General features: G+C 36.8%; 2 protein-coding genes across 7 annotated transcripts; one reads left to right on the top strand and one right to left on the bottom strand.

Annotated features, from left to right (window-relative positions):
• Positions 1-443: 443 nt before the first annotated feature.
• LOC106444805 (protein ASYMMETRIC LEAVES 2) lies at positions 444-2999 on the bottom strand. Of its 6 annotated transcripts, none has more exons than XM_022710754.2 (3): positions 2906-2999; positions 1518-1620; positions 444-1304 (listed from the first exon to the last, which is right to left on the bottom strand). In XM_022710754.2, exon 3 carries the CDS (start codon positions 1294-1296, stop codon positions 688-690), a length of 609 nt encoding a protein of 202 aa, XP_022566475.1. In that variant the 5' UTR covers positions 1297-1304; positions 1518-1620; positions 2906-2999; the 3' UTR covers positions 444-687. The 6 variants fall into 6 exon arrangements, with proteins under 6 accessions (XP_022566475.1, XP_013741688.1, XP_013741690.1 ...); XM_013886234.3 differs by lacking the exon at positions 2906-2999 and adding an exon at positions 2397-2814 and having other exon boundaries at positions 1518-1603; XM_013886236.3 differs by lacking the exon at positions 2906-2999 and adding an exon at positions 2397-2813.
• Positions 3000-16908: 13909 nt separating this feature from the next.
• LOC106426531 (uncharacterized mitochondrial protein AtMg00310-like) lies at positions 16909-17481 on the top strand. The gene has a single exon (XM_013867247.1). The coding sequence runs from the start codon at positions 16909-16911 to the stop codon at positions 17479-17481; it is 573 nt and encodes a 190-aa protein (XP_013722701.1).
• The last annotated feature ends 6874 nt before the right edge of the window (positions 17482-24355 follow it).

Genomic DNA, 24355 nt, shown 5'->3' with positions numbered 1-24355 from the left:
CAAGAAAATCGCATCCTGGAATTGCGTCCCTTCCTCCGGGCCGGCTTTTGCCGGTGCCGGAGTCACCTTCTCTACAACCTTCATATTTTTTTCTTTGCCTTTATCCTCATCTTTTTTACCCTATTTGATATGCAAGTTGTTTCTGAATCATTTGGTGCTTCACCAGAAACTTTCAAAGCCAGAAGAGACGTTTACCGACAGTTTGGCGGAGCCGTGAGTCTAGGTTGCGGTGGATGCGGAAGAGGTCGGCTTTTAGGGTTGAAGTACAACGCCAGATCTAATTTTCTCGTTTTGTTGATCTCCGGTGATCTCTTAACGGCGACGGCGCATGGCTTAGTGAGGGTCCTTCTCCGGTCCGGATCTACCTTGTTGATTATAAATCATGTACTACCTTGTTGATAAATGATAAGTTGAAGTTGACAAAAAAAAACGCGAAAAACAAAAACGAAAACCGTTGCCATATAATTAAAAGAAATACAAACGTGACACTATCATCATATATCTTAGTGAAAGTAATAATAATAATAATAACTGAAACAAATGTCATCAAGAGAGACGGACTGGACCGTTCGATTAAAAATATTAATTTTGTTTTCCTTCCACATTAATATATTATCTGAAACCATAATTCATCAGTAATGATCAAGCCAGGATCAACGACGATGAACCGCCCAAAACCCTAAAATCTCAAGACGGATCAACAGTACGGCGGCCATCATCTCCAGCGGCTGCTCTCGGCTGCTGAAACTGACTGATCTGTCCAATCGCAAGAATCCCTCCGTCGTAGTTGTTACCGGTAGGAACATCTAACCCACCAAACATCTGTTCTCTAGGGAAAAACTGGTGGTGATGATAATGATGGTCTCTCACTGTGGCCGTCGTCGATCCATCTGCGTTGGCGCCTGCGAGTAAGTTGATTCCAAGGCTCTGATGCGTGGCGGCGAGTATACCGAGGCTTTGGTACTTGGAAAGCTCAGATTTGGCGCAGCTGAGATCGATCTGAAGCTGGCGAAGCTGATGTTGGAGCAGAGAGATGACTCCGACGCAGCCGTAGACTGGATCACGGAGACGCATGTCGGCTTCATAAGCTAAAGAGTTCACTGCGTCTTCACGTTGCGAAGGGTGAAGCTCGTTGAGGAGCTTCGTGACGTTGCTTGCTCCAAAGACTTTGTGAACGTTTGCGAATTTTTGTGGTTGGTCAGGTGGGAAATATGGAGCGAATACACACTCCGGTTGGCATTTTCGACGGAGGAATTTGCAGGCTGCGCATGGTGAGTTTGTTGATGAAGATGCCATTTTTCTTCCTACACAAAGCCGCCATTAAAATTGAAAAAGCTAGCTAGGGTTTCTGATTTTTTTTTTTTCTTATTGGAGGAAGAACTTATGTATCAGTTGTGAAAAGATAAGATTTGAAGATTTATGAATTTTTTTTTTGTTTTTGTAATGAAACTAATATGAAATATGTGACAGAGAAATATATTTGGAGATGTTGAAATCTCTAGAATAAGAAAGCTTACCTGCGAATAAATTGAACTCCTCTTTTAATAAGGATTTTGTTTCTCTGGAGGGAAAGTAAATGGAGATCTTCTCTGCTTTCGCTTAGCTGCTATTTGGAAAAAACTGTAAAATGAGTGGAAACTTTGTAATTAATAGCATTAAAGATATTAATAGCAATTTTTTATGTACAAATACACATATATGTATATATATATTTTATATGCACTTGAACCTTCTTGTCAAACTGTTTAAAACAAATAGGGGAACAGATGAGAAACATTAAGGTGCTTTATAAAGTCAAAGAAAAAGGTTTGCATCAAATATACTACATACTTGGAAGAAATAAAAAATCATGTCCTAAAGACCTAAGCTATGCGTATATATAGAGTGACTTATAGCTATATGATTGCTAGTCAAATTTTGGAAACTAGACCTCTAAAAGTTTCAAGTCTAGAGATAACCTGAGAAAGTTATGATGTCTATAAATGAACAACCAAAGAGAGAAAGAAATTTTAATTATGTACCTTATAGATGAAATGCTTAAGGATGAACGGAGGAAATATAAGGAATAAAATAGATGAGATCAATGGTGTTCTTTGTGTTGCTTAGATAGGTAGGTGTGAGAGAAAGGGGAAGAGAGAAGAGAAGGAAGAAGATGTAATTAATAACTAAAAAGCAAGAGATTGGATCTCGTGAAGCTAGAAGAGACTTTTGGGTTTTGAGGCTCTCGATGGGCAAAGCTCATCTTGTGCTTAAATTTTACTATATTTTTACTCAATTAAATATAATATTATTCTGTAATAAAAATACGCTCATAAATCATTACTACTATTACTAATTAATGATGTTTATTTTAAAAACATTTATATACTAGTAATAATAAATAACTATAAACATACCTTAATAGTAATAGGATTTGGTAGTACTAGAGGGAATTGATTTCCATGTGAAGAAGTTGAGAGTTTCTAAAAGAAAAAAGAGAAGAGAGGAAGAGGGGATTTGGTGTTCAAAAGAAAAGAGGAAGAGCAGTTACAAAAAAAAAAGAGGAAGAGGGGATCTTGGATGAACCCGTGGACCCATTATACAAATAGTATTAACTTTCAATTTCACACATATTAAAATTGAAGTAAAAAGAAAATAAGGAAATAAATGTGAAAAGGAGAGATGGGAAATGAGATGGGGTCTGAGTCTGACTCTCCTGATTGATCTTGGGATGAAGAACTTTGCTCTTTTTATTCTTATTCTTTTTGTCTAGGGATTTACATACAGTAGCGAAGCATTTTGTTATTACTATTATTATACTCTAAAACTATAATACGATTATATTATATGATACGGTTGACAAAAATCACATATACAGAAAAGAGTAAATGAATGATAGCGTAGAGAAGTTGGTACTAAAATTTACCACCCTTAAGTTTCTTCGGTCAAACCCATTTTTCTATGTTTGTTAACATAAAAATCAGTAGGAATCTACTGTCATCTTCTTTCATATATTCTCTCTCTTTCTCTCTATCTAATTTTTAATATTAAATTAGGCTCATGCAAGTGTTTTATTATTTGGACTCGCTAGTTTTGCGCAAACTTAAAAGAAAAATAAGAAAAGAAAATAAGTGAAAGAAAAGAGGAACGCATAGAAAGATGATGGGGGGGGGGGGGGGGGGGGGGGGGGGTTAGGATCAGTACTACTCTCCCAAAGGTGTAGGGAGATAGAGAGAGAAAATCGCCCAGATGCAGAGGCTAAGGAAACGGAGAGAAAGAACAACTTTTATGGTGTGTCGATATATAGAAAGAGAGAGAGACAGACTAAGTAATCCCGGACTCTTTCTTTCTTCTATATCTAATATATATCTATATCTATATCTATATCTATATCTATATACTTTCTCTCTATATATATAAATTTTCGTCTACAAGAAATTAGGCTCAGGCCAAGACCATTGTGTTTATATATATTATGGTAATTATATCGATTTTGATTCAAACACTTTCTTTATTGCGGAGTTTAAAATATATAACCCAACGATATCAAATTCTTCAATACTTATTAATAATTCTCTTAATCAATTAAGAAATTTCTGAGTAGGGTAATCAACCTCTACATTAATTAAAAATTAGTTAGGGTTTTTTTTCTTATAAGAAAGGTTTCTTATATAAGAAAAAGATGAATCAATATGATGTTCGGGTTGGGGACAGCGGCACCGTTTTTTAGATGCGTTAGCTTTTAGTCATTTCGATGTTAATAACTGAGGACACATTCAAGAACATCTCAAGACACACGAACCAATTTACTCAATTAAGTTATCGTATAGTCTAGGAGGTCCTCTTTTACTTGTTCTTCCTGTTAATTAAAGAGTGAATATTGATTTACGGATTGTTGCATATTTAAAAATTGATCATCTTTAGTTATAAGAAAACTCATACATGTGTGCTTTCTTATAACAACATTTCTAATGATGTCAAAAAAAAAAAACAACATTTCTAATTCCTAGTATTATTTAAACTCATTTAACATATTCCATAGTAACTTTAGTGGTGTCTGTGTTCGTAATAACCTTTGGTTATCTGAATCCTCAACCAATGTAACTAACTTATACACACTCTACAACCACTTTCATTAAATTTGTACTTGTACCTTATGTACTAAAATTTTGTCTAAGAAAGTGTCAAGATTTCAAACTTTCTTTTAACACAACTTCTCTTGAAAATCTTGGTTCAAAGTTAAGCTATGGAAAACTTATACAATCGATTACCCATCCCTAGCAAAACGGTTTAGGTGGTCGCTTAAAACTAATCTTAACTGAAATTTAGTTGGTCTCTGCGATTACACCAAAATAGGTCATGACTTTTACGTACGACCTAACCTAACTAATAAACGTGCAAAGAGAGAAGAAATGGTTTTATCATCTTATAACATTTTACCGTGGTCAATTCAGAGAGAGAACATGAATGGAAATGAATAGAAGCAAGTGGGTCGTGGTTGTATATTGCATTGTTGTAATTACTGTTGGTGCAGAGTTCTGCAACACTATTTACTCGTACCCATTTTCGAACGACAACCATTCCTTTTTATTGAATTTTTATTTATTAATTTTTAAAGGGAACAGTTTCATGTCTTCATGTTTTTTGTCTTCTTCCCTCGTTTAAAATTAATGGGTCCAAAAATCATAGAATTCACACCATATGGATGGTAACAAGCCTCATCTCCAATTTGATATTTATAATAAGTATGTTTGGCTTCTATCATTTTCATATTTGCTTTATATTATATTGTATATACATTGCGTATCCTTATAAAACTAGCTTGGATTTATTTTAAAATTTTCTCCACATTTTGGGACCTACATTCTTTGCAAGGCTTTAGCTGTATATTATAAGTTTAGTGATAACAAAGTTTAACCATCTCCAATTTTGAAAACGTTGCCTGAACATTCAAGTATCAGTATGTAAGACTAAAATAGTAAAATCGAATACTTCTAAGAATAGTTACACTGGAAAGGAACAGTTAATGGATCTACTTTTTGACTAGTCTTACGAATTAACATCCCCTTTCAGAGTATTCATGGTGACGAGTTAGTTTGTTTGATGAACGAAGCTTTTAAGCAAATATACAGTTAAATAAAGTAAATAGAGTTTCAACTAAAATGTGAATTACCCATATATCATCGAACGCTACTAAAAAACGATAAATTCTTCGGGTTACTAAAGAAAACTAAAAGGTTAACACATGCATTATGTATGAGTAATCAATTGTTGACTTAAACTGTTAATTCAGAAGGAAAATTATGGTTCGAAAGAGTGGAAGCCTTGGTATGTGATCAATTAGTGGACGAGCGTGTAGAACCTTGGTTGTGGGCGGTTTACGTGGTTGAGGGACGACACCAGAACCAAGGAACATGATGCGATCACAAGATGTCGAAGGAGGAAATCGGTTACAGCCAGGGCGTAGCCAGGTTACACATTATGGGGTCACGTGCACACCCATAATATTACTAATATTTAGCAATTTTGTGAATGAAATAGTTAAATCATTGTTGGTTAAGATGGTAAAGGCCCCTTTGTGCACCCATAACATAAGAGCAATATTACCATGTAAGAACCCTCTTGGGTTCTAAAAAGAATAATGTTAATATTATAATTAAATGACTAAATTTTTCTTTTAAATCAGTTGAAAAGTAGTTAAATGATATCTGTTATTTGGGGTTCTTAATAGGTTATTAAGAGATCTAGTTAGAGAACTTATTTTTTTCCCTTCTTTCATGTTTATAGTATTTTTCATTTTCTTTTAATTGTAAGAACCCATCTTAGAACTCACTGATAGAGCTGTTCTAATATCAAAGATTCGGTTCTCATATTTTTTAGTTTTGTATTTTTATATCAAAAAGTTTGTCTAGATTCATTCACTACAAGAAAACATCAAGGATTCTGATGGAAAAAATCGTCGGAATTTCATCGGAATATCGTTATTCCGACGAAATTCCGACGAAACACGTCGTCGGAAATAATTCCTCGGAATATCTTTTTTCCTCGGAAATCCCTCGGAATTTTCCGACGGAATTCCGAGGAAATAAATTTCCGAGGAAATTCCGAGGATCCCTTGTTTGTCGGAAAAGTCCTCGGAATATACCGAGGGAGAACTTCGTCGGGATAATTCCTCGGAAGTTCATCGATCGATGCGTGTTTGGACATATATACATCGATCGATAGGAGTATACCGACGGACTTTTTCCTCGGTTTATTCCGAGGAACTGTTCCCTCGGTATATTCCGAGGGATCCGTTCCTCGGAATTTTCCGAAGGAGCTGTCCCTCGGAAAATTCCGAGGGAAATGTCCCTCGCTATATTTTTTAAAAAAAACGGATCGATCGATGCGTTTTTGTTCAAAAACGCATCGATCGATCTAGTGAAAAATATAATTAATTTCCTCGGAATGTAAAAAATATTAATTTTTTTGAAAAAATAAAATTTCTGAAATTTAAATTCAAAAATATGAAATTAAAAGTAAAATTGAAATCATATTAATTAATATTCAAAGTTTCACAAATAAAAATAAAACATTCCGAGATTGGGGGAAAAAAAACTACGGGTCTGGCACGTCCGGGAACACCTCGTTCGGGTACATCCTCTGCATCATCTCCATCATTTGCTGGTTCAGCCTCCTCTGTGCCTCATAGCCCGCCTGTTGAGCCGCCATCTGGGTCTCCAACAAAGATATACGATCATCTTTGTCCTTCAACTGAGCCGTAAGTACTTCTGGATCAACAAAGGGCGGTGGTGCAGAAGAAGGAGGAACCGACCGGGTGCGACGACCCAAACCGACCAAACGTCCCTTCTTCTTTGGAACCGACTGAATAGAAAAAAGCCAAATTTAGAAATTTAAACCAAAAAATAAATGAATTGAACTTTAAAAAAAAAAGAACTTACGGATTCAACGATTTCGTTGATTCGAAACCGGGACAAGTTGGTCGAAGCCGTCGAAGCGTCATCCTCGGTTTGAAGCTGAGACACTTCGTCTACCACCTGAGTTTGGACCAGGTCGACCACGTCCCTCACAAGACCGTCATCAATCTGGCCGGTCTTCTTGTTGGTATACGCCCTCCTCATTAGGGCGAGATCATCAACCGGCTCGCCATCATTTTCTTCCGCCTTGAAAAAAAACATAAAATTAAAGAAGCATTAGAAATTAGAAGAAATGCACAATAAATTTAAATTCTGAAACTCAAATAATTGAAGAAAAAACGGTTGAACTTACCATGCGATCTCCGAGAGTGGCAATAGATTGAGCACCCAAGTTATGCTTGTAGATGCCCTTCCCTTTACGGTCGCTCCTGCGGTTGGTGGAGTTGGTGGAAGAAGTTTCTTTCGTCTCCTCCTTATCCCAATGCGCACACAACTCCTTCCAGACCGTGTCGTTCATCGACTTTGGGACCTTTTAATTAAAAAAAAAAGAAAAAGTTTAATAAATTAAAAAATAGTTTAATAAATTAAAAAATTGTTTAATAAATTAAATCGAACCTTATTGATTTCCCACTTCTTCTTCCACTCGTGGATCTGCTTCCCATAGTTGTCCATTACTTTATGGACGAAGTGGTGATAGATAAAGAGCGTCTCATCGGAATTCCAGTTGAACTCTTGCTGAAAAAAAAACACAATTAGTAGAAAATTTATATTAAAGATTAAAAATATAAGTAAAAAATTAGAATACTTACCGCAAACTGACGAAACCACAGAACCTGCTTGTCGGTTGGGAAGTGAGTGAAAGTCGGATGTCCACTGTCGAGGGCCGAGTACATCATACGGTTGATCCATGCGCTGATCCCGTTCCCGGATCGGTTGAACCTTATTAAAAGAACAAACGGTTAATAATGAATCCAAATTTAAAGAAAAAAAATGTTTAATTACCATGTTTGACCCCGTCCATGTGGATACGGAGTGAGATACGGAAGATGGTCACGACCGGGCTGTTGAACCAACTCCGCAACCCTCATCACTCCCGGAGGACCCGGAGGAACAGGAGCGGATGCAGCAGCGGGAGCGAGAGGAGCATGAGCGGGTGCAGCAGAGGGAGATGTATGGTTGGAGCTGTGGGGCGAAGGGGAATCCTGAAAATGGCTGGAATCCCGAGACTGGCTCCCCGTACCACCACGACCACGACGCTGTCGAGGCCGGGTCTGATCATCATGAGACCTGTAAATTAAAAAAATATATTTAATAAATACAGAAATATATAAATTAATTTTTTTTATTAAAAAAAATCCCAAATAATTTAATCACAGAAAAAGATTTATATATATTAATTTTTTTTAATAAATATATAAAAATAGTTCTAATAAACAAAAAATAGTTTTAATAAATAAAAATTGTTTAATAATTACAAAAAAATAGTTTTAATAATATATATATATGAAAAATATTTTTAAATCCCAAATAATAGTATTTAATCAAAAAAAAAGTTTTATAGATATTTAAAATGTTTTGTAAACTCCAAAAAATCGAATTTATATAGAAATTTTATTTGTAAAATCCAAAAAATCAAATTTATTTAGAAAAATCATTTTGTAAAATACAAAAATCGATTTTATAAATACAAAAAATAAAAAAATTATAATAAAATTCTAAATCAATTCAACAAAATAAATTATTCAACCAAATCACAATTCTAAACCTATTATACAACCAAATCACAATCCTAACCAATCACCCTAACAAAAATCTATCAAAACTACACAAAAACCTAACAAATAGAACCTAAGAGAGTGGGATAGGGTCCTTACATGATTTGTGTAAGAGAAGAGGGAGATCACCGGAGATATCGTCGGATTTCAGGGGGAAATCGCCGGAGAGAAAGAGAGGAGTCGCGCAGATAGTAAAATATCCGTCGGAATTTCCTCGAAATATTCCGAGGAAATACCGAGGAACTAGTGTTTGGGGTTTCAAAACATCAATTTTTTTTGCCGTATTTCATTTCTTATACAATTGTAATGCATACCATTGAGGATTCTTTGTATACATGAGCATAAACCATGAAATAACAAATTTCAAAACTAATTGAAAGTATTCCCTTTACCGTTCATTAAAAGGTATAAGTGTTTCTCTTATGTTGCGAGATTTCGTTCATACAATCGGAAAAGTGTTAATTATACGGTAAGGAACAAATTTTTGACTTTATAATGAACGTAAGACACTTAATAAGGGTTATATAGGTGTTATTCAAACGGCAAAACGTTGTTTTCGGTTTAAAAACCCTATTTCCTCGGAATTTCCTCGGATTATTCCGAGGGAACTCCGAGGAAACCCTCTTCTTCCTCGGAATTTCCTCGGAATATTCCGAGGAAATTCCGACGAACTAGTGTTTGGGGTTTCAAAACGTAATTTTTTTTAAAAAACGCATCGATCGATGCGTTTTTGAACAAAAACAAATCGATCGATTACTAAGATGGACCGGGCCGTAAGATTGTGATCGATCGATGAGAGTATCCCATCGATCGATCGAGAATCTGAATTGTTCCTCGGAATGCCCTCGGAAAATCTTGTATGTTTTTTTAAAAATGCATCGATCGATGCGTTTTTGAACAAAAACAAATCGATCGATTACTAAGATGGCCCGGGCCGTAAGAATGTGATCGATCGATGAGAGTATCCCATCGATCGATCGACAATCTGAATTGTTCCTCGGAATTTCCTCGGAAAATCTTGTATGTTTTTTTTAAAATGCATCGATCGATGCGTTATAGAACAAAAACGCATCGATCGATTACCAAGATGGCCCGGGCCGTAAGAATGTGATCGATCGATGCGTTATAGAACAAAAACGTATCGATCGATGCGTGTTCGGAAAACAGAATTATAAGGCAAAACCCGACTTTTTTGGATCTAAACCTTAGAACTCTCATCCCCTCCGATTTCCCCTATAATTCGCCCCCCCCTTTCTCTCTCTATAATCATCCGATTTGAACAATTTTGGGCTCTATTCCACTTGATTTTTCGAGCTCTACCTGATTCCTACACTCGTCTTCACCCTAAGACAGGTATACTCCGCGAATCTCCACATTCTGAAATCGTGTTCTTGAGCAATTTTTTGGGTTTTGTGAATTTCTTATTTCCGTGTTGATTCCTTGATCAAATATGCATGAAACAGATGTTTAAACATGGAATAGAACACAATTGTCTGTGATCAACGAGTTTGGAACATGATTTGAGATGATTTAGGGATTGAGAATTTTTTTCAATTTGGTTTTTTTATCACAACTCGATTTCGCTTTTCATTTTCATGTTGCTTTGAGTTCTTAATTGATTATAACCATGTTGAGAGCAATGATTCTATTTTGTAGAGAATGAAGCGCACGAAAACATCAGCAAAGAAAAACACACAAGAAGAGGGTTCGTCTCAGCTGGAGAAGCAAAGGCCAAAGAAGTGGGATAAGTCTGATACCACCCACTACAACAACATGAAGAAGGTAGCCGTTCCGGCTACACAACTAGCATGTCCTGAGACGATGACAATATTGGGAATCAAAGCAGACATTGAAGGACTGTTCCAGAACATGGGTCTAGGCCAACTATGCAACCTCAACGAACCCACTTATCCGGAGTTGGTACGCCAGTTCATAGCATCCGCATACGTCACCCGTCCCGATGATAGCCATCAGGAAGGTTTTCTGGCATTCGTAGTGCAGAAAGTATACTATGAGGTATCTTTCACAGACCTCTGCGGACTATTTGGATTGAGTGCAGGGGAGAGGACATCGGGTCTTTATTGGACTTCAGAGCTGTTGAACTTCTGGGAAACGATTGGCACAGGGGTTTATAGATCTTCTCAGGCAAAGGAGTCACTTATCCGGAGCCCAGTACTGAGATATGCCACACGCCTCATTGGCTCATTGCTATACGGGACAACCACAGCCGCATCAGTCACGCAATGGGAGTTGTGCCTCCTGTACCAAGGTGTGAGGCATTTGCTACCGGCATTTGGAAACTCTACATTCCCACCTGCTACTGCCTTCAACATGGGAGCGGTGCTGGCCGCAAACTTAGCAGGATACAAGGGGAAAGTAACCAAATCCAAGAGCAATGCATGTGGATTTGGTGCAGTGATTACTCGGATCCTTAGACATGTGGGTGTAGACTGCGAGAACCAGCAGGTAGCACTGGACAGATCGAACAACATTGCTTGGAACTACCTGGATGTCATTTCTCTAGTAAGTAAGGAGTTCATAGCTGGTCCCCACTCGAGGATCCATCGGGATGGTCCTTACGTCTACGTATTCCAGGACCGAGCGAAGAAAACACTCTACTGCCACCTGCCTCAGATCGGCCTGACTGCTCTACTTTCAGAGGCTGCAGTTGAGTTCCTACCCCCTGCTACCGCACTAGTAGACAAGCCATCCTTCTTCACGCCAAAATATCAGACCAAAGGCAAGGGCGTGGTTGATGAAGAAGGACAAGATGAGGCTGCACAAGCCATTCCAGATGATTCACAACCCCATCAGCTACTCCCATCAGACTCCAGCCAGTACAAGCTGCAAGAGCTTCCACCGAACGCCACTTCGCGCCAGCAACAACATTGGAGAGATCAGAGCATAAAGACAAACAACGACATGCTACACAAGATCTGGGCTGCCATTTCACGTATCAGGCCGTGTCGTTGCCAAAAGGATGATGTAGTTCATCGGGACAACTCTCCATCCAGCTCTGGTTCGGGTTCGAGTGGTACACACAGGGTAAGAAAGAGGTCCAAGAGACCCAACGATGCAGGAACATCTGGAGCAGGAGACGAGGAGTAGGAGCTATCACCGGCTATTTTATTTTCTTTTCTATTCTAACGTTTTATGGTCTTATTTTCTGTTAATTTTGAACTGAGTTTTTTTTTAGGTTTCTTAATTATGAGTTCGTATTTCTTTTACATGGTTTCTTCGTTTTATTTGGTTGTGTTTTGAGTAGCTTTTAATTCGTATTCAGCTTTGCCTTGCTAGATAAACCAAATAACTATTATCCGAGGAAAGAGGTTATATCAAGTGTTCCTCGGAATTTCCTCGGTATTTCTTAAAAAAAAAAAAAAAAAGTTCAATGGTAGTCTGTTTCCGAGTCATCATCACCAGATGAATCTGAATCTGGATCTTGGTGAAACTCTCCAATCACTGGTTCATCCTCTACGTGAACGACGGCTTCCTCTCCAAAGTCGGTTAAATCGACTACAAGGCCAACTCCAGCTAAATCTTCTGCTGCACTACAGTTGCCGGATGTGCTTGGTTGTAGTGGGTCTTCCAGCTCAGAACTTCCCTGAACTCGGCCTCTCGGGTTGAGTCTTGTAACAGTAACCCATGGATCATCTCTGTTCCTTACCCGGGGGTACTTGATATAACAAACCTGTAACATTTAGAAAAATTATAAATTAATACACATGATGATGAATCATTCTGAATAATTAACATTTAATTACCTGATCGGCCTGGGAAGCAAGAATGAAAGGATCATAATATTGCAGCTTTCGCCTCGAATTTACTGATGTAACACCAAATGCATCTGTTCTCACACCTCGATCTGGGGTGTTGTCGTGCCAATCACAATAGAAAACAGTACAGCGCAATCCAACCATGCCCAAATACTTGATTTCCAAAATCTCATGTATGTGTCCGTAGTATACATCATCTCCTGATGCAGAACAAACGCCAGCATCATAAGTCGTACTCGAACGTCTCCTCTTCTGAGTTGTGAATGCATATCCTCGAGTACAAAATCTCGGATATGACTTCACAACAAAGTTTGGTCCAACGACCATCTCACGTATCCAATCGTCAAATGTTTCACCTCTGGCCAAACCAGCAGACACCTATTAATAGCACATATATATATATTATATCAATAAATGTGAATTAGTATAAATATGTGATAAAATATATTTTAATTTGTTTAAAGCACTCACATAAGTAAACATCCATCCAGTAAATTCTCTCTGCTTCATTTCTTCTAGTTCGTCCTCTGTGGCGTATCTATACTCGAACCGCTTTTCTGCCATGAAAATCCTGTATATGATGACAATAATGTAATTAATTAAGATTTAAATTTCAACTTGTTAAAATAAAAATTTGTAAGCTCATTTATTTACCTCTCATATTGAAGAACGTCTTCGCAGTTGGTGAGCAAATATGTTTGCAAATGACTGCGCTCCTGCTCAGTAAGTCGACGGTCCTTTGGTTTTCCGCTAAGTCGTCCAACGTCTGTGAAAATGTCTGGAACCGTAACATGATATGTTGCCCGTTCGCCTCTATCATCATGCCGAGCAGGTCTTCTGTTTTTGGTCTGAACTTCTGCTGGAAAGTAGTACTCGGCAAAGTTTGAAGTTTCTTCATTGATCATCTGTGCGACTATAGAACCTTCCACCCTACTTAAATTTTTCACCATCTTCTTCAAATGGAACATATACCGCTCATACAGATACATCCATCTATACTGCACAGGACCACCAAGTTCCAATTCTCTTGCCAGGTGAATAACAAGATGCTCCATAACATCAAAAAATGAGGGAGGAAATATCTTCTCAAGGTTGCACTGAATCACGGCTATGTTAGTCTTCAAATTTTCAATACCTTCAAGAGTCACTGATCTCGTGCATAAATCGCGGAAGAAACCACTTATCCCTGCAATTGCTTCATGAACATTTCGTGGTAATAGTTCCTTGAAGGCGAACGGAAGGAGGCGCTGCATCATTACATGGCAATCGTGGCTTTTCAAGCCAGTAAACTTTCCTTCCTTTCTGTCGATACAGTTACGCAAATTTGATGCGTAACCGTCTGGAAATTCCACATCGTTTGAAATCCAATCAAAGAACGCATCTTTTCCCGCTGCATCAAGTCGGTATATGGGAAAAGGAGCCCTACCATTCTCATCAACATGAAGTTCTGAACGAGCACATATATCGACTAAATCCAGTCTTGACTTCAAATTATCCTTTGTTTTACCTTGAACATTAAGGATCGTGTTCATGAGATTGTCAAAAAAGTTCTTCTCAATATGCATGACATCTAAATTATGCCTTAGCAGATGATCCTCCCAGTATGGCAGATCCCAGAAAATACTTTTTTTGTGCCAGTTATGTAGTTCTCCAACAGCATCTACCGGAAAACGCTCATGTCCACCGACTTCTGGCGTCCTTTCTGCACCAAAATCTCTTAGTTGTATCTTCAAATCTTTCCCACAAATTTCCGGAGGTGGACTGTCAAACACCCTCTTGTTCTTCGTAAACAAATTCCTACTCCTACGATATGGATGATCAGGTGGTAGGAATCTCCTGTGACAGTCAAACCAACACGTTTTCCTTCCGTGCTTTAGTTGGAAAGCATCAGTGTTATCTTGACAATATGGACATGATAGCCTTCCATGCGTTGTCCATCCAGACAACATACCATATGCTGGAAAATCACTTATTGTCCACATTAGTACTGCCCGCATTTGAAAGTTTTCTTTACACGAAACATCGTATGTTTCAGCACCTTGAGCCCATAGTTGTTGCAACTCATATATTAGTGGCTGAAGAAACACATCAAGTGATCTCTTAGGATGCTCTGGTCCGGGAACGAGAATCGAGAGAAACAAAAACTCTCGTCGCAAGCACAAGTTTGGGGGGAGGTTGTATGGTGTAAGAATGACGGGCCATAGAGAATACTGTCTTCCACTCTTGCCAAACGGACTGAAACCATCAGTACATAATCCAAGGTAGACATTTCTTCTCTCATACGCAAAGTCGGGATACTTTGATTGGAAATGCTTCCACGCTTTTGCATCTGAAGGATGTCTGATCTCACCATCTGTTGAGTGCTCCGCATGCCATCTCATTGGTTGCGCTGTGCGTTCAGACAGATACAACCTCTGCAACCTTTCCGTCAAAGGTAAATACCACATCCTTTTATATGGCACTGGAACTCTTCCACTCGTATCTTTATAACGAGGCTTTCCACAAAATTTGCATGTAACCCGCTGTTCATCCGCCCTCCAATAAATCATGCAGTTGTCGCTGCATACATCTATTACCTGATACGATAAACCAAGACCAGCTACGAGTTTCTGAACCTCGTAGTATGAACCAGGAGCTACATTATCCTCGGGTAGAATACCTTTTACAAAATCAGCAATCGCATCCACACAGTCTTCAGCCAAATTATAATCTGTTTTAATGCCCATCAATCTTGTAGCAGATGATAAAGCTGAATGACCATCTCTGCAACCTTCGTACAATGGTTGCTTTCCAGCATCCAACATATCATAAAATCTCCTAGCTTCTGCATTGGGTAAATCTTCCCCTCTAAAATGATCATTTACCATCTGCTCAGTACCTACACCATAATCTACATCCGTTCTAATTGGTTCTTCTAATCTAACCGCTGGCTGAGGTTCACTAGTACTACCATGTTCATAATCAGTTTCCCCATGATGATACCAAATTTTGTAACTTCGTGTAAACCCACTCAAATATAGATGAGTCCAAACATCCCACTCTTTAATAACCTTTCTATTTTTACAATTAGAGCAAGGACATCTTAACATACCTGTTTTTGCTTCCGGTTGTCGGTGAACTAACCCCATGAATTCGGTTATACCTCGTTGGTATTCTTCCGTAAGCAATCTCGTGTTCGGATCCAAATGAGGTCGATCGATCCAAGAACGAAAATAATTTGAAGAAGACATATTTTTTATGAATCAAATTCGTGTGTAAATAGAGTAAGAGGGAGGATGAAGATATGAAGTGAATGAAGAGGAAGAGGAGTGCTTGTATTTATAGTTTAAATCCTGCCGACATACCGAGGAAATTCCGACGGAATTCCGACGGACAAAACTAGTTCGTCGGAATTTCCTCGGAATTTTGTAAAATCCCCCAACGGCTCTCCAACGGCTATAATATTTCCTCGGAATTCATCGGTTTTTTCCGAGGAACACAGTTTTCCTCGGAATTTCCTCGGAATATTCCGACGGACTGTAGTTTCCTCGGAATTCCGTCGGTATATTCCGAGGAAATTCCGAGGAAACCCAATTTTGTGTTTCCTCGGAATTTCCTCGGAAATTCATCGGTATATTCCGAGGATTTCATTTTCCGTCGGAATGTCCGTCAGAATATCGATGTTTTCTTGTAGTGATTGTAACTTACAACCTAAAACCAATTTGTTGTAACGAAAGAGGGGATCAAAGATTCTGTTTATAATGAAGCATAAGTACAAGTCGGGAGATATACAGGTCATCCGAAGACTTAGAAATTGGTTGTCATGTCGTGTCTTGTGTCTGAGATCTCTTTGCTTCTCGTTACCTTTGAAAGATATTTGATTTCTTTTAATAGACATTTTCTTCCATCTCCTCCAGGATTACGAACCGTAGGTCATTATTATATATAGAAGTTCATTTAGTCATCGACCGGTTGGTGACATCTATGTTCAGCACCACACCTAGACTCCCTATGTTGCCATGCTGAACCGTCCAATTGTGTGTTATCAGAGGGTTTCGTTCAACTAGAGAAAGGATTATCCTTTACCCGGAAGTCGGCTGATGGGCTTTTATCCAATGCGCTTATTATTGTTATTGGGCCAAGCTATGCAAACCCATCTCCAACAATAGCCTTGAGTTTGTTGGGATGTTGCTGATGAACTTCATGAAACGACATATGGAAGATTTGGCTTGGCTTAAAACGGATCCTCTAGCTTGTGCAACCTTGTCGTATATCCTGCAGGATTATGAAGCCACTTCAGGTCAGAAGATAAACACATAAAAATCTTCCATCTCTTTTTCACGCAAAACACCACTAAAAATCCGTGCTAGAGTTAAATCACAACTAGGCATTGAAAAAGAGGGAGGAGTGGGCAAATATTTGGGCCTCCCGGAACATTTTCGTAGGAAAAAGAAAGATCTTTTTACCTCAATTGTGGATCGAATGAAGCAGAAGGCATTGAGCTGGTCTGTGCAGTTTTTATCTACTGCGGGTAAAGCGACAATGCTACAAGCAGTCCTCTCAGCTATACCGACATTCCCAATGACCTGTTTTCTGCTCCCGGTGAGTCTGTGTAAATGCATCCAATCTGTGCTCACTCCCTTCTGGTGGGATAGTAAAGAGGGTGAAAGGAAAATATGTTGGGTCTCCTGGGACCAATTGACACAACCAAAGAGCTTAGGGAGACTTGGTTTCAGAGATATACATGCTTTTAATCAAGCACTGTTAGCTAAGATAGCGTGGAGAATCATCACTAACCCGTCATGCCTCCTCGCTAGGGTACTGCCAGGAAAATACTGCACCAAAACGTCCTTCCTCATGGTCCAAGCCCCATCTTCAATGTCACATGGCTGGAGGGGTATACTTCATGGAACAGATCTCCTTATTACTCATCTCGGGAAGGCGATAGGAAACGGTGAAACTACCTCCCTGTGGTCTGACTCTTGGATCTGTCCTGAGAGAAACATCAAGCCTTTTGGTCCAATCACAGAAAAAGAGCAGGACCTAATGGTGTAAGATATCTTAACAAGAGAATCAAGGGAATGGAATCAAGCAAAGATCGAGAATCTATTACCTGAACTATCCTCTCACATCTTAGCTCTGCGACCTAGTGTTCTTGGGGCTCATGATTCCTTCATCTGGCCACTGCAAAAATTAGGGAATTACACGCAAAATCAGGATACTATTCGATCCAAAATCTCAAAAACCAATCGACGCAATGACTCTTGGGAGAGAATACCTGTAACTGGAAGAAGCTAATCTGGACTCCAACCATGTCTCCAAAACTTATGTTCTTCCTCTGGAAAGTTGGCAACAATGCCCTCGCCACAGGGGAGAATCTACAGAAGCGGAGGTTACTGATCAACACAACGTGCGCAAGGTGTGGAGAAGTCGAATCGATCTCGCACATTCTCTTCCTCCGTAGTTATGCAAAAGATGCCTGGAGTATAGGACCTTGGACCAACTGTCTCGAGCCCTCACCGCAAGCATCTTTCTTTGAGATCCTCCAGACAGCACTAAGCTTAATCCCTCTCCCCCCCCCCCATATGGATTTGTGGGCAACACCTTTCCCTGGATCTGTTGGACTCTCTGGACCTCTAGGAACCTCCCCGTATTCGAGAACCGAACACAATCTCCACTGGACACTCTCAACAAAGCAATCCTAGCACTAAAGGAATGGGAAACGGCCCAACCGATCAAGACAACGACCACAAAGCAACCACCTCTCCTTCGACAAGATCAACCTCTTTCCCAGCAAGAACTGTTTTGTAATACAGATGCCTCTTGGAAAGCGGAGGGGAAAGTCGTAGGAGTGGCTTGGATCATCACTGATCGCGCATCGACGAAACAGTTCCGAGGATCGAGCTTCCAAAGACATGTATCATCTCCTTGCATGGGTGAAGCCCTTGCGATAAGAGAAGCACTCCTCCACGCTGCTTCACTTAACCTACTCCATATCTGTATCCGAACAGACTCACAAGAGCTCGCGAGAGCCATCCAATCTCGTCGGCGATCGACCGAACTCTACGGGGTTCTTTCTGACATACGATTTAGCTTTCTCCCCCATCTCTCCGTTTTTTTCTTGTCGTTTTGTGTTCACACCTCGTACCTGTAACGCATCTTGCAAGAAGACCAACTATCCTTTAATTTCCTTTAATGAAAATTTTCAGTTGCTCAAAAAAAAAAGAAAGATTTGGCTTGGTCACAATCGAAGGGAGATTGCCAAATATTTTGAATTTTTAAAACAACTATATAACGGGCGAATTTTTGTATTGTATAACAACTATTTAATAAGTTTAAAATTTGGTCGGGAATTTGTGGGAAAATTCTCAGCGGATGGACATTGGACTAGAATTTGTCAGAATTTCATATAAGTTTCAATAGATTGTATTTCATTGGGAATCCGTCAGAAATTTCATGTTTTCATGCAGTGAAATATTTCTTATAAAACTAGATTTGTTTTTTCAAAATGGTAAGTTTTAGAGAACTAAGTGAATTATAGTTTGTATTAATATTTGTTTAGTTGCTTATTTTATAATATATTTTATATAACAAGGAAAATGAAATGTTAAATTCAGACAACTTGATTCATTACTTTTTAATCCTAAACTAACACATCATGTTCGTAGCAATCTCAAAAATATATAGGAATAAAATTTACAAACAATAATGCATACAAAACTATGGAAATATGTGAAAAATAAGAGAAAATGATCATATATATCATTTATTCAAAATACGTGTTTAAAATGAATAATGGCGAAGTCTTTTTTTTGGATTAGTCTCCGAAAATTAGAATGTAGGTAAAACGAGATCAAACAACCAAGAAGAAAAATATGTTTTTTTCTTAAATGAATATATAAACAATAAAAATATTATATAGTGTCCTTGTTAATAATATGCTGTGTAAAACAATATAATCACCTTCTTCTTCGTCGGCATACTGACAACATTTCATACTTTTAATATGGTCTTCATTATATGTACCTACAATTTGAGTCATAATTTAACTTTTTCATAGACTTAGTTTATCTAACAATTACGACCCAACATTTAGCTCGGATAATGGGCTTCTCACAAAGTTACACAGCTGCTCTATGGTTTTCTGTTTTCTCAAGTCTTTAAATGTGCTTCTCTTCTGAGCTTTTGTGGACCGGACCCTCTAACGAGATCCAACACCATCATAAATTTACTCATTTTATGTGTGTTAAGAACTTAGATCAGAAAATAGATGCATCACTCTTCTATCGCTATCGCAATGATAAACCTGCTACACTTTTCATTTTAGTTTACGTAGATGATATTATTATTACTGGTTCTTCTACTTCAAAGGTTCATTGTGTTATAAAGACCTTATCTCAGAGGTTTTCACTCAAAGATAACGACGAGCTATCATAGTGTTATCGGACTTGTGAACCGTGTTTCATCTTGAGAAGAATGTGAACCTATATATTATAGTTGTTTTCTAAAAAATTACCTTATGTGATATGTTTGTAAATATTACACATATGTAATACATATAAAAATATATAGTTTTCAGACATTATTTACGAATTGATTTGATTGTGTGTCATCGCCACATTCATTCTCTCAAAAGAAGAATACATGGCTTATGATATCAAACTAATCGTAACATGGACAATTTCATTAATGTATATTTATGTTTTTGGTAACATTTCTAAAATATGATAACAACTCATATATTATTATTAACATTAATAAAAGTAAACTACTAGTATATTTACAAATATAAAAATAATTTTACAGCTAGAAATTATAAAAAATTTACTAAATATTATTTGAGAAGTGATTTGCTTATACGTCATCATCACATTTATTCTCACAAAAATGACATCACTTCTAAAAAATATGACATGATATCAAATTTAATGTACATAAAATTTCGTTTATGTTAGTTATTTTTGGTAAATGTCTGATAATAATACATATATCATCATTAGCATTAATAGAACTAAACTAATAATATAAATGTACAAATACAAACAATATTTTCATAGATAGAAAATATGAAATTATATATATATATATATATATATATATTTCAAAATTACTTAGAAAAATATCTTATAAACTATAAAATTAAGATATTATTAATCAAGTTATCAAATTTAGATAGAATGTTTGAAATTTTAACCAAAATGGTGTAAAAAATTAATTTAAGTTTCTAAATTATCAATTTATTCACGTTTAATCGTGGTAAAGTATCTAAGCTGAACAACTGACTGTTGGATTTATTAAATTAATTAATAGATTAATTTCTATTAGTTTAATGTATCTTATATAAAGCAAACAAAAGTCATATTTTAGTATATTTAGATATAAAAATAAATATATCCATTAAATGTAATATAGTTGTTTTTTAGAAAATATAAATTAAAATTTTATTGAAATTCAAATAATTAAATTAATATTAAATTATTTATGTAAAATTGCAAATATTTTTTTATAGTTTTAGTTTTTAAACCAATAAAATTAAAGTTTAAAATTTATATTTATTAAAACAAAAATTATTATAACTGTGCAATTTGAAAGAAGCCTCCTAATATATATATATATATATATATATATATATATATATATCTAATAAACTCCTAATATTAATACATACTTCTACACATTCCTAAACCTTTAAAATTGTGGTGTTTACCAATTAAAATCTCTAATTACGATGTACAATTGTGTATTTCTTCTATTTCAAAATAATGTAGGTTTTGGAGTTTTAACACATACTTCCTCCGTATGATTGTTTTAGAGTTTCTACTCTTATTAAGAACATATTAATGTTTATAATTAATTATATTATTTATTTCTATTATTCAGTTTCCAAGAACTATCAACCAATGAAATTTAATGAGTTTAAATATTTTCAAATGTTTATTAAGAGTATACAATTCATTAACATCAATTAATAAAAGTACCTTAAAAATCTTGAAAATCTTTCTTTGTGGAGCGAAAAGAAAACCTAGAAAATCTTATTTTCGGGAATAGAGGGAGTATTAAATTTTGATTTTAAATAAATTTTCTGATTAATTATTTCTCACAATTTATAGTCAATCAAAATTCAGTAAACACGATTAATTTTTTTCAAAACCTAGAATTTAGCATTATTACCTAATAAAAATGTATTAGAATATAAAAATAAATCTTTTTGAAATATTTTTTTTTATAAATCATGGATTATGATGAAACAAAGAGAGTATTCTTTTATACATAGCCACAAACTCTATTCCCTCTACCTCCGAAAGAATGATTTTCTAGATTTATTTTTTGTTCCGAAATAAGAATTTTTTTAGAATGTTAAGATATTTTAATGGTTAATGTTGACAAGTCGTATACTTTTAAGAAACATTAATTGAAAATATTGGAATTACTTAAATATTATTGGTGATAGTTATTAGAAAATATATAGTAAAATCACTACTATATAAAAGGGGTTAATTTTGGAGTTTTTAAGGGGTGCCACATGGGCAGAAATATTCTCCACCAATCAATCTGCCAGGTCATTGCGGACTGGATTTGGAATAAAAAAGTAAAGTTACCTTCCCAGCCCATTTAAACTATTTCGCAGCCCAATCCAGAGCCGGTCTTGATACGGGTCGTGTTATATCGTCGTCTCGATCCCGTTTCTCTTTTAAAAAAATACTCATCCTCCCTAACCCTAATCGCCGTATCGATTCTCTTCCTCTCCCCAAACTCCTCCCGCATAACGCCTCCGATGAGAGTGCTGGTACTTCAATATTCTCCCATAAATCCTCCATTCAAGATCCCCACGGACCCTCCACATCCCCCCTCCGGCTCGATGATATCTAGATCCCTATTTATACCCCTATCACTCTTCTCTCAGATCGTAAAACCCATACCCTTATCATGGCAAAAACATATTTGCCTTTGTTTGAATCAGCTCTAGGACGTCGTCAACTTTTATACGAGTGGGCTTGACATCGATCAAAGCAGTACAATCATGTTTGGCAGACAATGAAGGTTTTGGATGGAGTCCACACGCGGTCTCGGATCCATTTCGTCTCGGATCCATTTGGTGATGCTTTCCAATGGCTGGAAATGTAGGAGAAACTAACGACAAATTCTTCAAGGTAAGGCCTGATTTCGTAAATATTTGGTAGGAGATCCATAGACACCGTCAAAATCTCAAAACTTTAATTGGATTTTTTTTTAAATGTTAATTTTAGGACTTAGTCAGGTGAAGCAGCGGTGGATCAGGAGGATAAGATAGTTGTGCCTCCAAGGAAGGAGCCTGAGGTAGAGAAGAAAAAAAACCCGGAGCATTAACATGAGTCAGAGTTTGGAGAAGAAAAAGAGAGTAAGGAGAGGAAGGAGAAAGCGTTAAAGGAGATAGAGATGAGGAATGCGGCATACAAGGCTACAGTTTTATCTGATTTGCTTGGTAAGTGGTTAAGTCTAAATGTGATCATGTTTGATTGCTGTGAAGAAAGCATAGTGTTCTCTCTTTGACTCATCCCTCCATCTGTGCCTTTTTGGTCTTGCAAAGGTTTTTCTCACACATTTTCAATTATTAAATTTGATTTTTTTTTGTCTTCTAGCTGTCTCATTAAAATGTCAAGTCTGATACAAAACTCACAGTTGCTGTATCATTGGCAACTTCATTCAGATTTGACAAAAGGTTAACATATACGCTACAATATAATTGGTTAATGCTACGTGAAGCTATAACAAAAACACTCAGATAATGATCATATTCTGTACATATTAGGAACTATCAGTAGTTACCAGTCCAAAACTACTTTTGTTGCTTACAAGCAGTGTTCTGGGAACAAAATGGATTAGGTTAATGAGATCTTAAGTTTGGCTTACATAGATGTTTGTTTTATCATGAAATGCTTCATGTTGTTGTTATATTATAGATTCTGGCTTCTCATTTGATGTATCAAAAACTCGATGTTCTAGTTTCACTTTCGAAAAAGTTATGAAAATAAACAATAATCAAAGTTTTATTGATTTCAAATGTTATGATGTATTTTTACGTAATTTTTGCTTAAGGTATAATGTGAGATAATGTAACTTTGTCTATTGTGTCACTATCACATACCAAAACATCATTTACAAATTACAACTAAATCTCCGCGCTTGCGCGGGGCCAGCATCCTAGTAAATAATAAATTCAGTTATAAGCATTCGATATATTCTTAATATGCGTAAATATTTTTGAAAAAAGAATCTGGGAATGAGAGAAGTACTTAATACAAGGTATAATTTTGACACATGTTGATGTTTACATTTTTTTGTAACACCAGATGAATAGTCTAAAAAGTAGGCCTGTGCATTCGGGATCCCAATCGGGTTTCGGTTTAGTCCAATCGGGTTTTGGTTTTTCGGGTTTATCAAAATCAGCCCCATTCGGGTCATATGAAAATTTGGTTCGGGACCGGTTCGGGTTATATGAAAATTTGGTTCGGGACCAGTTCGGGTTCTATCGGGTTCGGGTCGGGGTTAGTAAATCTTCAAAGAACCGGTACAACCCGATGTACTTTCGAGTTTGGGTCCCAATTGGTTCTTCGGTTTAAATGTACCTGATTTATATCTACTTTGTAACCAAAAAGTAAGTAAAATCATTTTTTTGGTTTTAAAATACTTGATTTGTACCTATTTTGTAACCAAAACATAAATAAAATCGGTTCAAAAAAAAGAAAGGAACATCAAATGTGATCATTCAAAATCAAGTGAAAGGTAAACATAGTTATTGATAGAAAGAAAACCAAATAAATGAAAGCATAAAACGAAAACCAAGTTCTCATGAAATGAAAAACATTTTTCAATGAAAACAAAACCAAAATCTAAAAACATCAACCTTCAACCGCCACATTCAACCATCAATCTTCATATAATAGATAAT

The sequence above is a fragment of the Brassica napus genome, chromosome C2, assembly GCF_020379485.1.
Source record: "Brassica napus cultivar Da-Ae chromosome C2, Da-Ae, whole genome shotgun sequence".
NCBI classification, from domain to species: Eukaryota; Viridiplantae; Streptophyta; class Magnoliopsida; order Brassicales; family Brassicaceae; genus Brassica; species Brassica napus.
The sequence above is the reverse complement of the archived record's forward strand: the minus strand, read 5'-3'. Positions and strand labels throughout refer to the sequence as shown.